Here is a 15,352-nt window from a genome sequence, read left to right as displayed (position 1 = left end):
GAGTTTGAAATGCAACTAGGTGCAGACTAAAATAAGGTGGTCCCAATAAACAAGAAAACAATGACTAAAGCTTGCACAATCTTGAAAGATGTGACGCGATTAGCCTTAACACCCTTTTTTAAATGTAGCCATCACTCAAGATCTACAGTCACGCATTGAAAACCTATGTGTAAATATAGATTACTGTGAAATTCTTTAGTAGGATTTGGGCCTACAGGCCATGTACTTTTCTCTGCACGGTCTGAGCAATTGTGAAATACCAGATGTCTGAATATAAATGGTCAAATTTCATACCTCATCTTGTGTAAGGAAGGTCTCATTTTGCAAGGGATCCAGATAAACTTCGAACAGACGGCTCAAATCCTTCAAAAGACAAATGTTCCATTACCCTTTACTCAGCTTTAGGGTGATAAGTTATTTGACAGAACGTTCATACATTCTATTATTACTTAAGTAGATTTATTAAAAAAATAAGGGTGGCTTCAAACAAACCTGTAGCATTCAGTCATAATGTACAATTCATTGCATCTCTAACTACAAAAAATGAATACTGATCCTACTTTCAATGAAGAAATACTACTAACGCTTTCAGAATTGCTGACTTTGATGATTGATAAGTTCGTGGCCTAAGGTAGAAGGAGTCAATTTCAGAAAACCTAGCACATTTATTTTCCAACATAGTCCCCTCCTACATTTACACACTTAGACCATCTTGGATCTTGGACCTCCAGAAAGTGTCCACAGATGGGTGATTGATAAGTCTGTGGTCTAAGGTAGAAGGAGATGAGTTATACAGCTCTCATTACATGCACATGCAGTTCAACTCTTTGAGTGATTATGCAGAAAGTTTGAAGTTAATAACATCTCGTCGTAGCTTAGGCCACGAACTTATCAATCACCCTGATGAGTTATCAACAGGTGAGATATTAACTTCAAACTTTCTGCATAATCACTCAAAGAGTTGACCTGCATGTGCATGTAATGAGAGCTGTATAACTCATCTCCTTCTACCTTAGGCCACAAACTTATCAATCACCCCTGCTGTGGACACTTTCTGGAGGTCCAAGATCCATATGCTCAACGACTGCTGGACTAAGTGTGTAAATGTAGGAGGGGACTATGTTGGAAAATAAATGTGCTAGTTTTTCTAAAATTGACTCCTACCTTAGGCCACAAATGTATCAATCACCCCTCATATGTAGCAATATTACAGCAATTTGGAAATCACTCCAGTTATAAGCTGAAAGTAAAAATATTACATTGGATTTCATATTTTTCCAGCAACAATTAATGTATACTTATTGTTTACAACATGGAATTCAGAAAGGATTGGGTTCCAAAGATTTCCTAAAAACATTTGAAAAATGGACTCCATCAATCCTTGACCAGTGTTGTTTTAAAAATGGGTATTGAGCTCAAATACAACCAAATAAATTGGATGATGGATTACCTTTACTGCTGCAGTTTGGACAAAAACTTGAAAACACAAAATAAATCTTGTAATTTTACTCAAGCCATGAAAAGAATGATTCAATTAATGCTCCAAGATTGGCAAAATGGTACACGCAAGACCAAATCTAATTTAGGACTGAGCCTTGTTATTGAGCAGAAGACATTTAATTCTGAATGACTTAAGATGCTCAACACAACCAGTTTGGGATGTTTAAACAGTCAAAGTTCTATTTCAAACTTCAGTCACTTTGAATGCCCAAAATGAAAACCTTTAAAATGGGATCTGAAATAACATTTCTTAAAATGAATGTTTGTTCTTAGCCTGAACAGCCCTTAACCATCAGGCTCTTGAACAAAATTGAGATCTATTGAGATGAGCGATCTCACTTTAAGGATTCTTTACATTGTTATTTCATGCTCTCATTACTTACTGATATTTAGTTATATTTACATTTGCACAGTTTGTTGTATGCTTTACCTGCTCTTTTATTGATCCTGTCTATTAGTTACTATTCTAAAGATTTACTGAGTAAGCCTGCAGGAAAAATAATCTTAGGGTTGAATGTGGTGACATGTATGTATTCTGATAATAAATTTAACTTTGACTTTGTTTAAGGCTTTTTCTGTATATTAGCATATCATCCATTAGAGTTATTAGCATTTTCCCAATTAAACTGCACACTTTGCAAGCAGCAAGATCATGATCTCATTTTGTTCACTTTAGGAAATTAATGAATACTTAAGTGGTAATGTGTGAAAATTTGAGTACAAATTAAAACACACCAACATTGAAACAATCATCTTCTTTGCAGCAAGTCAAAATCAAAAAATGAGGAACTAAGTCTCATCTTAGCTGGAAGATAGAAGTTTAAATGCATGATGTGAGAAATTCTGAACAAAATGCAACAAGTCAGGCAATTCCACAGTTTTCTCCCTCTTGCTACTGAGAAACAGGAAACGTGGGCAGTAAGATTTAAGGAGTAAGACATTCCACTATTTTTCAGGATGCTAGTTGAAAAATCTCAGGCAATGATTTCAGCTTCCAAGACATTGAGAACAGGAGGTAGTTATGGTGATAAATCACAAGGGAAGGGGTATCCTGCAGTGAGGAATTGAATGGAAAAACAAATTAGATACAGACTACTGAACTTTAATAAAGTATGAATATGGATATCTTTGAAGTACAAGGAATGGGCAGAAACAGAAAATACAAATTGAAATTAAGAAGCAAAATGAAAAAGAAATAGAAATTTTAATTGAAAGAATCAAAATATAGAGAAGGCATAAGAACAATGCAACAGAGGTGATGCAGTACACAAGGCAGAGGGAAAAATTAAAATACTTGTTTAAAAAATAAAGAAAAAAATAGTCAAGTAAATCATATGCATTTTATTTGAGTATCGTGACAAAACAATGAATAGCCATGCATGATTACAAATCAGATTAAATTATGGGATGCAGATGTAAAAACCACAAAAGTAAAACTCAAGTAGTTTATAACAACTGCCTGAATCCCAAAATGAAAATACTATCATATAATGATTCACAGGTGTTTAAAAACACCTATTACATTGCACCAGCATAAACAGCCCTGTGTAGCTGATGAGTGATGCCAACTGCAATAAACCATAGTCAACCTGCAAGTATATTACATTAATTTGCACATAGCTCATGCCACTGTATTTTTACGATAAGTTATTTGATGTGGGATAGTAATTTAAATGCTTTTTGATTACTAGATATCTTTAATCAAAGTATCAGATCTAACATGCAAGGCTGAATTGGAAAACAGACACTTGGCTACACAATGAACTAGAGAAAAGCAGATGAAGACGACCACCTCCAATTGTCCTGCTGAAGGGACGGCTGTACATGTTCCATAGATGCTGCCTGGCCTGATGAGTTCCTCCAGCATTTTGTGTGTGTTGCTCGGATGTCCAGCATCTGCAGACTTTCTCTTGTTTGTCACCTCCAATTGTGGAGACTCTGCTTTTAAATCCAGTCCTAGCTTTCTGAGGTCATGTTTCTATTTCACTCAGATGTATTCGATTGGAATTAACAGTTCTTTATTGTGTGGAAAGCTTCTATCCTTGAACTATCTCTCAACCTCATTTAATTGGACAGGTTTGCTGGTTGCATCAAAGCTTTGTAGTTAGGTAAGGATTGATATAAGTGCATTTGTTCCTGAAAGCTCAGTTTTCTTGTTTCATGACAAATCAGTGTATATGTAGTACTTTTCACTAACATTAACATTTTGCCTATCATATTTCATCCAGGTGGAGAAATAGTTAGCCAATTTGCTTGAGAGGCATTCTGGAGTAACTATCATTAGCTTCATGGTATCTGTAAAATTATCCTTTAATTGTCCTTCAGAAGAATGGCTGACTGGCAGGAAGCAAAGAGTTGGAACAAAGGAGGCCTTTTCGTGTTGGCTGCCGGTGACTAGTGGTGCTATGCATGGTTCGGTGTTGGGATCACCCCTTTCCATATTATATGTCAATGATTTGGATGACAGAATTGGTGGGTTTGTGATCAAGTTTGCTGACGATACAACAATAGGTGAAGGACCAGTTAGTGTTGAGGAAGCAGGGAGACTGCAGAAGGACTTAGATTGGGAGAATGAGCAAAGAAGTGGCAGGTAGAATACAGTGTAATATACAGTGGTGGCTAGAAAGTTAGTGAATCCTGTAGAATTTTCTCTATTTCTGCATAAATATGACCTAAAATGGGATCAGATCTTCATGCAAGTTCTAAAACTAGACAAAGAGAACCCAATTAAATAAATAACACAAAAAAAACTATACTTGTTTATTTATTTATTGAGAATATTGTTCCAATATTACTTTTTTTTTGTTGGAAAAAGTATGGGAACCTTTGCTTTCAGTAACTGGTGTGGACCCCCCCCCCCCCGCCCCGTACAGCAATAACTTTAACCATATGTTTCCAATAACTGGTGATCAATTCCGCACATTGGCTTGGAGGGATTTTAGACCATTTCTCCATACAAAGCTGTTTCAGTTCATCAATATTTCTGGGATACCTTGCATGAACAGCCCTCTTCAGGTCAAGCCACAGCATCTCAATTGGGTTAAGATCTAGATTCTGACTTGGCCATTTCAAAGCACAAAGTTTCTACTTTTTAAACTTTCTATTGTTGATTTACTCTTGTGTTTCAGATCATTGTCTTGTTGCATCATCCAACTTCAATTAAGCTTCAGGTGACGTACCACTACCCTAATATTCTCCTGTAAAATGTCATGATACAATTTGAATTTCATTGTTCCATCAACGATTGCAAGCTGTCCAGGTCCTGATGCAACCCAACCCATGATGTTCCTTCCACCATGCTTCATAGGTGTTATGAGGTTTTGGGGTTGGTGTGCAGTGCACTTTTTCCTCAACACATAGCAGTCTGCATTTCGGTCAATAAGTTCAACTTTTGTCCCATCTGTCCACAGAACATCGTCCCAGAAGTGCTGTAGAACATTCGGGTGGTCTTTTGCAAACTTAAGATGTGCAGCAATGTTTTTTTTGGAGAGCAGTGGTTTGCTCCATGGTGTCCTTCCAAGAACACCATTCTTGTTCAGTGCTTTTATTATAGTGGACACATGAACAAAGACTTTCGCATGTTATAGAGATTTCTACAGTCTTTTGCTGTTATGCTTGGGTTCTCTTTTACCTCCTTCAGCATGTGCTTTTGATGTGAACTTTGCAGGATATCCACCCCTAGCGAGAGTAGCAACAGTACTGAGTTTCTTCCATTTGTAGACATTTTCACTTACTGTGTACTGATGAACACTCAGATCTTTAGAAATGCTTTTGTAGCCTTTTCCAGCTTGATGCATCTCCTCAATTCTTCTTCTAAGGTCTTCTGCAAGTTGTTTTGATCAAGGCAAGGTGCACATAAACAGATTTTTCATGAGAAGAGCAGGATCTATCAGTAATCTGACTTGGTGTGTCTTTTTTTATTGGACAGGACACCTCTACAACCCACACCTCCAATCTCAATTCATTGATTAGAACACCTGACTCAAAATAGCTTTCATAGAAGGCATTACCCCAGAGGTTCACATACTTTTTCCAACAAATGTGTGTAATATTGGATTATTTTCTCACTAAATAAATGAGCAAGTATAATGTTATTTTGTATTATTTATTTAATTGGGCTCTCTTCATCTAATTTTAGGACATAGGAAGATCTGATCACATTTTAGGTCATATTTATGCAGAAATGGAGAAAATTCTACAGGATTCACAAACATTCTAGCACCACTATATGATTGTGCACTTTGATAGAAAGATTAAGGGTGGACTATTTTCTAAACAGGAAGAAATTTCAAAACTCTGAGGCGCAAAGGGAGTTATGAGTCCTTATGCAGGATTTCTTTAAAGGTTAACTTGCAGGTTGAGTCAGTGGTGAGGAAGGCAAATGCAATGTTAACATTCAAGAGGACTAGAATATAAAAGTAAGCATGTAATGCTGAGGCTATATAGGGCATTGGTCAGACCATGCTTGGAGTATTGTAAGCAGATTTGGGGCCCCTTATCTAAGAAAAGTTGTGCTGGCATTGGAAAGGGTCCAGGAGGTTCCTGAATCTGTCGGTTGTGCAAGCATTTCAATGCTGGGGCAAGCCTTGTGCCGATGGTGACCCTGGAGGAGATGTTGTTGCCAATCCAAACTGACTGGGATCCGCAAGTGAGGAAATCTAGGATATAATTGCACAAGGGAGTACTGAGGCCAAGGCTTTGAAGCTTATTGATTAGTTTTGAGGGAATGATGGAATTGAATGCTGAGCTATAGTCGATAAAGAGTATCCTGAGGTATGCATCTTTGTTGTCCAGATGTTTCAGGATTGAGTGAAAAGCCAGTGAGATGGTATCTACTGTGGACATGTTGCTCCAGTAGGCAAATTAGAGTGGATACAAGTCATCGCCAACCTCTCAAACCACTTCATTACTGTGGATGTAAGTGCTACTGCATGATAGTCATTGAAGCAGATCATTGCTCTTCTCGAGCACCGGTATAATTGAAGCCTGCTTGAATCAGGGTGGTACTTCAGACTGCCAAAGCGAAAGGTTAAGGGCTCAGTAAACAGACCAGCTCGATGCTCAGCACAAGTCTTTAGTACTTGACTAGGTACCCCATCAGGGCTGAACGCTTTTTGTGGGTTCAGTATCCTGAAGGCTGTTCACCCATTGGCTTCAAACACTAAAATCACAGGATCATCAGGGAAAGTGAGAGTTTCTGACGGTTCTTACATGTTTTGATATTCAAAGTTAGCTTAGACACACTGAGCTCATCTGGAAGCGAAGCCCCGCTTCATTTAATTTCATAAGAGGGGATCTTATTCAAGTCTTGCCACATCTGCCGAGCATCCTTTAATGATTCATGTTTGATCCAGAATTGCCACTTCATACAGAGATTGTACCCAGACCTCTTGTAACTTTCTTAGTTAGCAAATGTTGGATCTCATGGTTCATCCAGGGCTTCTAGTTGGGGAAGACTCTGAATGATTTAGTGAAGTCACACACGTCTACAAAAGTTTTAATAAAGTCTGTTACAACTATGGTGTATTTATTCAGATGAACCCTTGAACACAGCCGAGTCCGCCGACTCGAAGCCATCCTGGAGTCATCCCTCTGCCTCCCACAATCATCTCTTTGTTGTCCTGGTCTCTGGCACTTTGCTCTTTAGCCTCTGCCTATACGCAGGTAGGAGAAGGACAACAGATTGATCAGATTTCCCAAAATGTGGACTGGACATAGAATGGTCAGCATTTCTTATCTTAGTATAACCATGGTCTAGTATGCTGGGATTGCTGGTGCTACAGGTCATATGCTGATGGTAATTGAGCAGGGTTTTCTTCATACAAACCTGGTTGAAGTCTCTGTGTATGATCTGAAATGCATCAGGACGGACACTGCGTTATGCAATATCACGAGCGCTTGATTATAGTTGGCCGGTGGTGGTATATAAGCTGCAGTCAGGATCATGGATGAATACTCCCTAGGTAAATAGAGCAGGTGGTATTTGACTGTTAGGTGTTCCAAGTTGGACGAGTTCAACAAAACCGCCACATTGGAGCACCACCAAGAGTTAATCATGAGCACAAACCTCCTTTTGCCTTTTCCGAATCAGCAGTTCAACCCATTCTGTAAATCAAGAAGCCTTCAGGTCTGATCACTGTATTTGGCGTGCTGGAGAAAGCCACATCTCAGTCAAGCATAGAATATAACAGGCTCTCATTTCTTTCCGCAACAGCAATCTTGCCCTCAGATCCTCCATTTGTTCTTCAGCAACTGCATGTTTGCCAACAAGATGCTGGGTAGAGGAGGCCTGATCCCTCTGCATTGCAGCCTGTCTTGTAGTCCCCCATCCCCTCCTGCCTCGCTTCTGGCCATGGTGATGTACCTTCATCCTCCTAAAAGTGCCATACCTGTCCGGTCCACTGAGTCTTTCAGGTAATTGTGAGATCTGTAGTTCGTTAAGTTGATTTAAAAGGACATTGCTTAGAGGGAAGTTACATGCTGCAGACTGTGGTGAGAGTAATTCGAAAGAGGTAGATTTAAGAATATTTAGAACTATTGTCTGCAGCCCATGGAACATTGCCAATGATCCTGTTGATCTTCCCCACTGCAGTGTGGGAGTCTAGGTCCGTAGAACAGAGATGAGAAGGAGCTTCTTTAACCAGAAGGTAGTGAATCTGTGGAATTCAGTGCACAATTGACTATGAAGGCCAAGTCATTGGGTACATTTAGAGTGGTGGTTGATGGGTTCTTGATTAGTCAGGGCATCAAAGGTTACAGGGAGAAGGCAGGAGAATAGGGTTGAGAGAGAAAGGATCAGCAATGATGAAATGGTGAAGCAGACTCAGAGTCATAGAAAAATACAGTGCAGAAACAGGCTCTTGGCCCATCTAGTCTGTGCTGAACATTTTCAACTGCCTACTCCTACTCCATAGCCCTCATACCCCTGCCATCCACACTTCCCTTAAACATTGAAATCAAACTTCAATGCAGCACTTGGGCTGGCAGCTCGAATGGCCTAATTCTGCTCCTATATCTTACCGTCTACTATCTTCTCTTTCTTTTGTATTTCACATCTGTCTTGATATTCAAATGTTTGATTAGTAGATTAACAGCACAAAATAATTACAAAAGAGATGTCTGTCCACTTCTGACTCCCCCATGCCAGTGTGAATCTAATGATATGCATAACATTCAATATAAAATCCACTGTAACATGGTTTTCCTTGGTTATTCACTAGCTTCCCCATTCTTTTGTTTATTTTTACTTTCAATTTGCTGATCAAAGGCTGGCTCTTCTCTTTGTTTTTGTCAGTCATTCATTATTTTTATTCTTATTACATTTACAATTATACTTTATGCCAGATAATCAATTTTGGGATTACAGACAAAAATTTAAAAACATCTTTTCCCATATCCTGTATTCTATTTCTGCATACCGAGGGATAAATGTGTTTCTGACACTCAATACTGTGATTATCATTGACTGATACATACAGTACCTTCACTCTACCCAATAAAACTAATGAATACTGACTTCCTCTCTCGGCTCAAGAATCAAAAGAATTTCTCTCACCAATCTTCAGATCAAATACTGATATTTTTGTAAATCCCCTTAACAAGAATAATTGTATGGTTTAACCTTCAATTTTACAAAAATTTTGATTATTGATAATATTGCAAGTGACAGAAGATTTCAATTCTTCTTTATAGCTCACTCCCCAGAGATCAGCGTATCCCATCTGGAGTAAGTAAACGCATTCCCCTCAAGATGGCTGCCCAATTTAGAATTAAATTACTTGCTCAGCTATACTGCTCTTTAAATGATAAAATCTCATGGGCTTTGTGTCAGGATTTATATTATCCAGCTGCGAAGCTGTATTAGTTCAAACATCGACAGGCGAACGCTTCAATCATGGACTTTCACCACATGTTGCACCCCAGTTACAAATGTTCACTGGAACAGAAACAGCTATAGTCTCAGATAATACAAATATTAATCAAACAGACCAAAATATCACATGCCTTCATTAAATATTGCCCTGTTCAATCTATATAATGAAATTACAAATCTGAAAGGTCAAAAATAGGCACATCTAAAGAAAAAATGTAATACCAAATAAAAAAGGCTCAGTAAAATCAATCTAGATAGATTGTGGTGCAACAGACATGCACTTGATCTTTGCCGTTCCCAATATACTGAGGCTCTTCACAGCTAGACCACAGTCAATCATGCTACTTGAGCCTCTCTCTGGGTTTATCTGGGTTCAATGAATATACCAGCTCTGGTGTTTGGATGTTTGGAAGGTATATAACCATAATTACATCGTCTGATAAGATATTGTGTAACAACCAATCTAATTAGAAATTAGGTATTCTTGCCAAGGCATTAGTTGGAACACCACAAAATGATTCAGTATATTTGGACAAGGGAGTGGCAAGAGCTGCTTTTCCATTCCTATCACAATTCAGGAGTTCCTACAGTAAAATACATTATGGAAAATAAAATTGAGATCAAATGTAATTACCTTCAATATTAAATAGTTTTCTAACCGTCTGTTGAAGAATGGGGAAATCAATGAAATACTCCAATAAAGAACTGGATCTCAGCAGATATTAGAGCAGGGTGATAATTTCAAGAAAAATGGTAAAGAGCAAACTATTTTACAAAGTTTAGTAAAATTTAATTTCATTAACAGCAATATATGCATTGCATATATTTAACCTCCCCACATACCTTTACATAGGACTTCTCTGTGTCTATCAGTTCATGAATCACTTTCCGAAGTCTCTCTGCATCAGAAAGATGCCGTGCCAGTGGCCGAAGAGGCTGATCAAGGCTCTCCTTCTGCCCAGCCATATCAGTAGGATGCAGTTCATGTAAACTTCGACAGAATGTGCTAACCTGCTCTGCACTCTGGAGGAAGGAATAAAAATAAAGGTGAACAAACCCAAGTTACAGGCTCACTACCCGAATTTTCTGAACTGTACATTCCAGTTATATTGAAGTGATATAGATCTGCATTACAAGGAGATACTTATTCTATGAAACCCTTCTCAAATGAGAAAAAGTTTGATTAAATGAAAATGGAGTAGCAACGTCGAGGAAATCATATGAACTCTGCTAATTTAGGTGATCCTGAGCAAGGTGTATCTGAGACATAGCAGCCAAAAGATTTCCTGCTTCACTGTCATTCAAACACCCCAGCTGAAAATGAAGGTGCAGGACTGGATCTACTTTATTGCTGCCCTTTCTGCTGTGGAATAGCCTAACAAAACAATCACGCATTGAATAATAGGAAGGCACACGGGGTACAAATATAGAGTAATCAACATCTTCCAAATAAGATAGGAGAGGAAAGAAAAATAGTGCGCTCGTCTTTGAAAAGCTGTGTTTAATTTCAATGAAAATCTATGCCCTACTAATCAGCTTTTCAGTGGAATAAATATCTCATATTCCTTAATCCTTCAATTCCAGTTGTAGTTTTAATTCAGAAATGATAACCAAATACAGTCTATCCAAACTTCTTCGATTAAAATAGGGAATAAACAGTGATTCTCATTAATTACTTGGTACCTTTCATTTCTTACATAAAGCAACAATGATTCTTTTGGCTTTTTAATACATCTTGCATTCTCTGCACCAAATATTCAATAAAAAATACCTGGGTGAGAATTGGGCCCCAGCCTCTAAATATCCACATTGGTTTCTCACTGTTTCACTCCACTTCAAAGACAAAGACAATCAACTGCATACACAGCAGAGTGTGGGGAAGCACACTGTAGCTCACCACGCCCTGTCTAACAATGCCCATGGGACCAAAGTCTTTTGCATAACAAAAAGGTACATCTCCCTGAATACTGAATAAAATGTAAAATAGAACCAAATTCATATTATAGAGAGCTAAAAGACTTGTCCTTTATATTCCTGTTTATAATCTCATGCATATTTTAATTATGCTGCTAAGACTATTACTGATATTAACGAAATAGCAATATCTAAATATATCCCTCAATTTAGCTGAACTTCTGTATTATTCAAATGCAGAACTAGAGATTTTTCAAATAACTTTGCAGATGGAAACTAAGTGACCCTGAAATGACATTGTTCAGGACATGATTTCCCATTTCTGTCTGCAAACAGCTCCTACTCTCAAGAGATATGCATAGGACCTCCAGATCATTTTGATACTAGCAATGTTAGTAAGACCAATGTCACCCAAGTTGTATGCATTGGAGTCTTTAGCCTTGTGGGATTTCATGTGGATAATACAGGCAAAGTAGTGTCGGAAAGTGCTAAGGTAGGCAGATAATGTTTGAAGGGTGAATTTCGTGATAATGTTGGCTCATTCACTAATACACAAACAAGGACCCTACCAACAAGTTATACAAAACTGTTTTCAGTGAAGGTCCACAGAAGACACTTGATAAGATGGACAATTTCTCATATCTTTGCTCTAAGTGATACTACACATGAGGAAATTCATCATTACCTTCGGTGTGCCAACACATCTAGCCATCTGAAAAAAAAAGATTTGATGACCAAAACATCAAATGCAGGAAAAAACTCACTGTCTACCAGTCGGCTGTGGTCTTGGCCCTCTTTAATATTTCTAAGGCAATGGAAATCCCACTGGAGGCATCACAAAGCACTGGATGTCACCAGTTTTCTCTGCCAACTTCTTTGTATCCAATGATAGGATAGGCTAATCCTCCTCTTCCAGGCCAAATCCCAGCATCAAAGCAATAATTATTTTCGCTCTTAAGTAAACATCTCTTTTGCCTGCCCAACATCAGATGCCTAAAACAGATGCACTGTTCTGAGCTTTTTCACTGAAAGAGATTATGAGGGTGACACAGTAAAGTTTCAAGGCCTTTGCAAAACATCCTTTGAAAAAATAGTGCAGCATGGGATTTTTGTGACCATACGAATCGGAAAGGTTCATACAGGGCATTGCTTCGAACACCGGGTACATGCATTGGAAGCACACAGCGTCACAAACTCCCTACTTGGCCAGAATCATACAGAATACTTCAGGCTATTTGACCCAATTCAACCACACCCAAAATTAGTAGGCAGTCTTGCATATTAACCCCATTGCTAAGCAATTGATCCATAGTCCTTTATGCCTGACAGGAGTTCCCAACCTGGGGTCTACAGAGCCCCTCGGTTAATGGTTGGGGAGGGGTACATGACAGAAGAAGGGTTGGGAAACCCTCATCTAGACTCTTTAGTAAACATTGTCCGCAACCCAGCAACAATGACAGTATATTCCAGGCTTACACTCTCTGGATGAAGAAAGCTCCAATCATCTCTATCAGAATTGTTCCCAGTATTTTCCCCACCACTGACATCAGGCTCACAGGTCCATAGTTACCTGACTTTTCCCCATTACTTTTTTGAAAATGGAGACTTCAGTTTCTTCCAGCAAAGATTTTTAAAAAATCTTAGGCAGAGCCCCAGCTTTACTATCATAGCAGCTTAAGGTAAATCACAACCATTCCTAGATGGTTTTCCACTTTTAAACCCGCCAAGGCTTTGAATACCTCCTCTTTATTGATGGAGAGCTACTCTAGACCTTTACTGACTCCATCACAAAATTCTCCAATGACAATCTTTATTTACATTTTGATACTGAAGGAAAATATTAATTTAGGGCTTTGCCTGTACCTTGTGGCTCCATACACATTGATCCCATTGCCCTTAATGGACTTGACTTTTACCAGATTGTTATTTATCTATCTATCTATCTATCTATTTAGTTATTTATTTATTTATTTAGAGAGCCAGTGGGAATAGGCCCTTCCGCCCCTTTAAGCTGGGCAGCCTGCAACCCCTAATCTAACCACCAGACAATTTACAATCACCGATTAACCTACTAACTGGTATGTCTTTGGACTGTGGGAGGATACCAGAACATCTGGAGAAATTCCTGAGACTCCATACAAGTGTCTTTCACAAACACAGAAATCCTTTAGATTTACCTAATTTCTGTCCACTGCTGATTCTCATGACCCTTCCTTGCCTTTCTAATTTTTTTTTCTTAAAGCCACAAGGCATAGCAGCAGTATTAGGACATTCAAACCATCGAGTCTACTCCACAATTTCTTCATGGTTGATTTATTTTCCTTCTCAATCCTACTTTCCTGCCTTCTCCCCGTAATCTTAGACACACTTCCTAATCAACATCCACTTAAATATATCCAATGATTTGTTATCCACAGCCACCTTGTGACAATGAATTCCACCTTCTCACCACCTTTTGGTTTAAGAAATTCCTCCTATTTTTGTTCTGAAGGGCTGATCTTCAATTCTGAGGATGTGCCTTTGGGTCCTACACATTCTCACTAATGGAAACATCTACTCCATGTCCACTCTATCTAGACCTTTTAATAATTGGTATGTTTTAATGAGATCCTCCCCCATTATTCTAGTAAACTCCAGTGATTACAGGCCTAGAGCTATCAAACACTCTTCGCATGTTAACTCTTTCATTCCTGTAAATCTCCTCTGGACCATCTCCAAAGTCAGCACATTCTTTCTTACATGTGGGGTCCAAAATTACTCACAATACTCTATATGTGGTCCAACCAATGCCTTATAAATCCTCAGCATTACATCTTTGTCTTGATATTCTTGTCCATGAGTGTTTACATTGTATTTGGTTTCCTTACTATTGACTCCCAGGCCCTTTTGCACATCCGATTTCAGAATTTTCTACCCTTATAGAAAATAGTCAACACCTTTATTCCTTCTTCCAAAGTGAATCAGATTCAATTAATATCACTGGCATATATCGTGAAATTTCTTCACTTTTATGGCAGTACAATGAAATACATGGTAAATAAATATCAAGAAAAAAACTGAGTTACATTAAATAAGTTAAAATAAGTAGCACAAAATAATATAAATAAAAAGGTAGTGAGGTAGTGTTCATGAGTCGAAAGTCGATTTAGAAATCGGAAGGCAGAGGGAAAGAAGCTGCTCCTGAATCACTGACAGTGTGTCTTCAGGCTTCTGTACCTCCTTCCCAGCATTAAGAGTGATGAGGGTATGCTCTGGGTGCTGGGGAACCTTAATGATGGAACTGCCTGTCTGAGGCACCGCTCTTTGAAGATGTCTCGGATACGACGGAGGCTGGTACCCATGATGGAGCTGTCTAATTTTACAAGCTCCTGCAACTAATTTCGAACTTGTGCAGTAGCCCCACCCCCCAAACCAGTCAGAATGCTCTCTATGATACATTTGTAGAAGTTTGAGTGTTTTAGTTGATGAACCACATCTCCTCAAACTCCTAATGAAATATGGCATACACTTGTCCATATAGCATAATAACCATACATTTCCCTATGCTGTCTATTCCATCTATCCCTCCCTACATTATTCATACACTAGATGGGCCTCCACTGTTACTAGTCCCTTATAAGTATCACATTTCTATTTTTCTCTTTATCTAACCCTCAGAATCCCTCAACATCCAGGATTTCTTCTATTTGTTTTCCCTGGCCTTTACCCTTACAGTAGTGGTCACCAACTCGTCGATCATGATCGACTGGTTGATCTTGGAGACTTTCCCATTAGATCCCGGAAAAAAAGAAAAATAAATACACAAATACTGTTGAGATATTTTTTCCAGATTGCGGGGTTTTAATTCCGTTCTTTCTGCCCAGTGCACATGCGTGTAGCTCCCCCCACCCCTCCGCACTACACAGTATACTTCAGTAGTCCCCAACCACTGGGCCGGAGGAAACAATATGAGTCAGCTGCACCTTTCCTCATTCCCTGTCACGCTCACTGTTGAACTTGAATAAATGCGAGGACATTACCCAAGCGCGTCAGGGATCACTGGTTGGCCTCAGGTGACTGGCCGAC

At 38.8% G+C, this 15,352-nt stretch overlaps 1 protein-coding gene across 8 annotated transcripts in view; it reads right to left on the bottom strand.

The window, feature by feature from the left end:
• Positions 1-15,352, bottom strand: part of LOC132402935 (rho guanine nucleotide exchange factor TIAM2) — a 263,572-nt gene that overhangs the window by 21,772 nt on the left and 226,448 nt on the right. For all 8 annotated transcript variants that reach the window (XM_059986063.1, XM_059986060.1, XM_059986061.1 and 5 more), the window contains 2 exons: positions 10,217-10,396; positions 295-363 (listed from right to left, as the gene is read on the bottom strand). In XM_059986063.1, the coding sequence (XP_059842046.1) occupies positions 295-363; positions 10,217-10,396 (249 nt within the window). The remainder of the gene's footprint in view (positions 1-294; positions 364-10,216; positions 10,397-15,352) is intronic.

This window comes from Hypanus sabinus, chromosome 12, assembly GCF_030144855.1.
Source record: "Hypanus sabinus isolate sHypSab1 chromosome 12, sHypSab1.hap1, whole genome shotgun sequence".
In the NCBI taxonomy this organism is placed as follows: Eukaryota; Metazoa; Chordata; class Chondrichthyes; order Myliobatiformes; family Dasyatidae; genus Hypanus; species Hypanus sabinus.
Note: the sequence above shows the minus strand (reverse complement) of the source record. Positions and strands in the feature narration are given on the sequence as shown.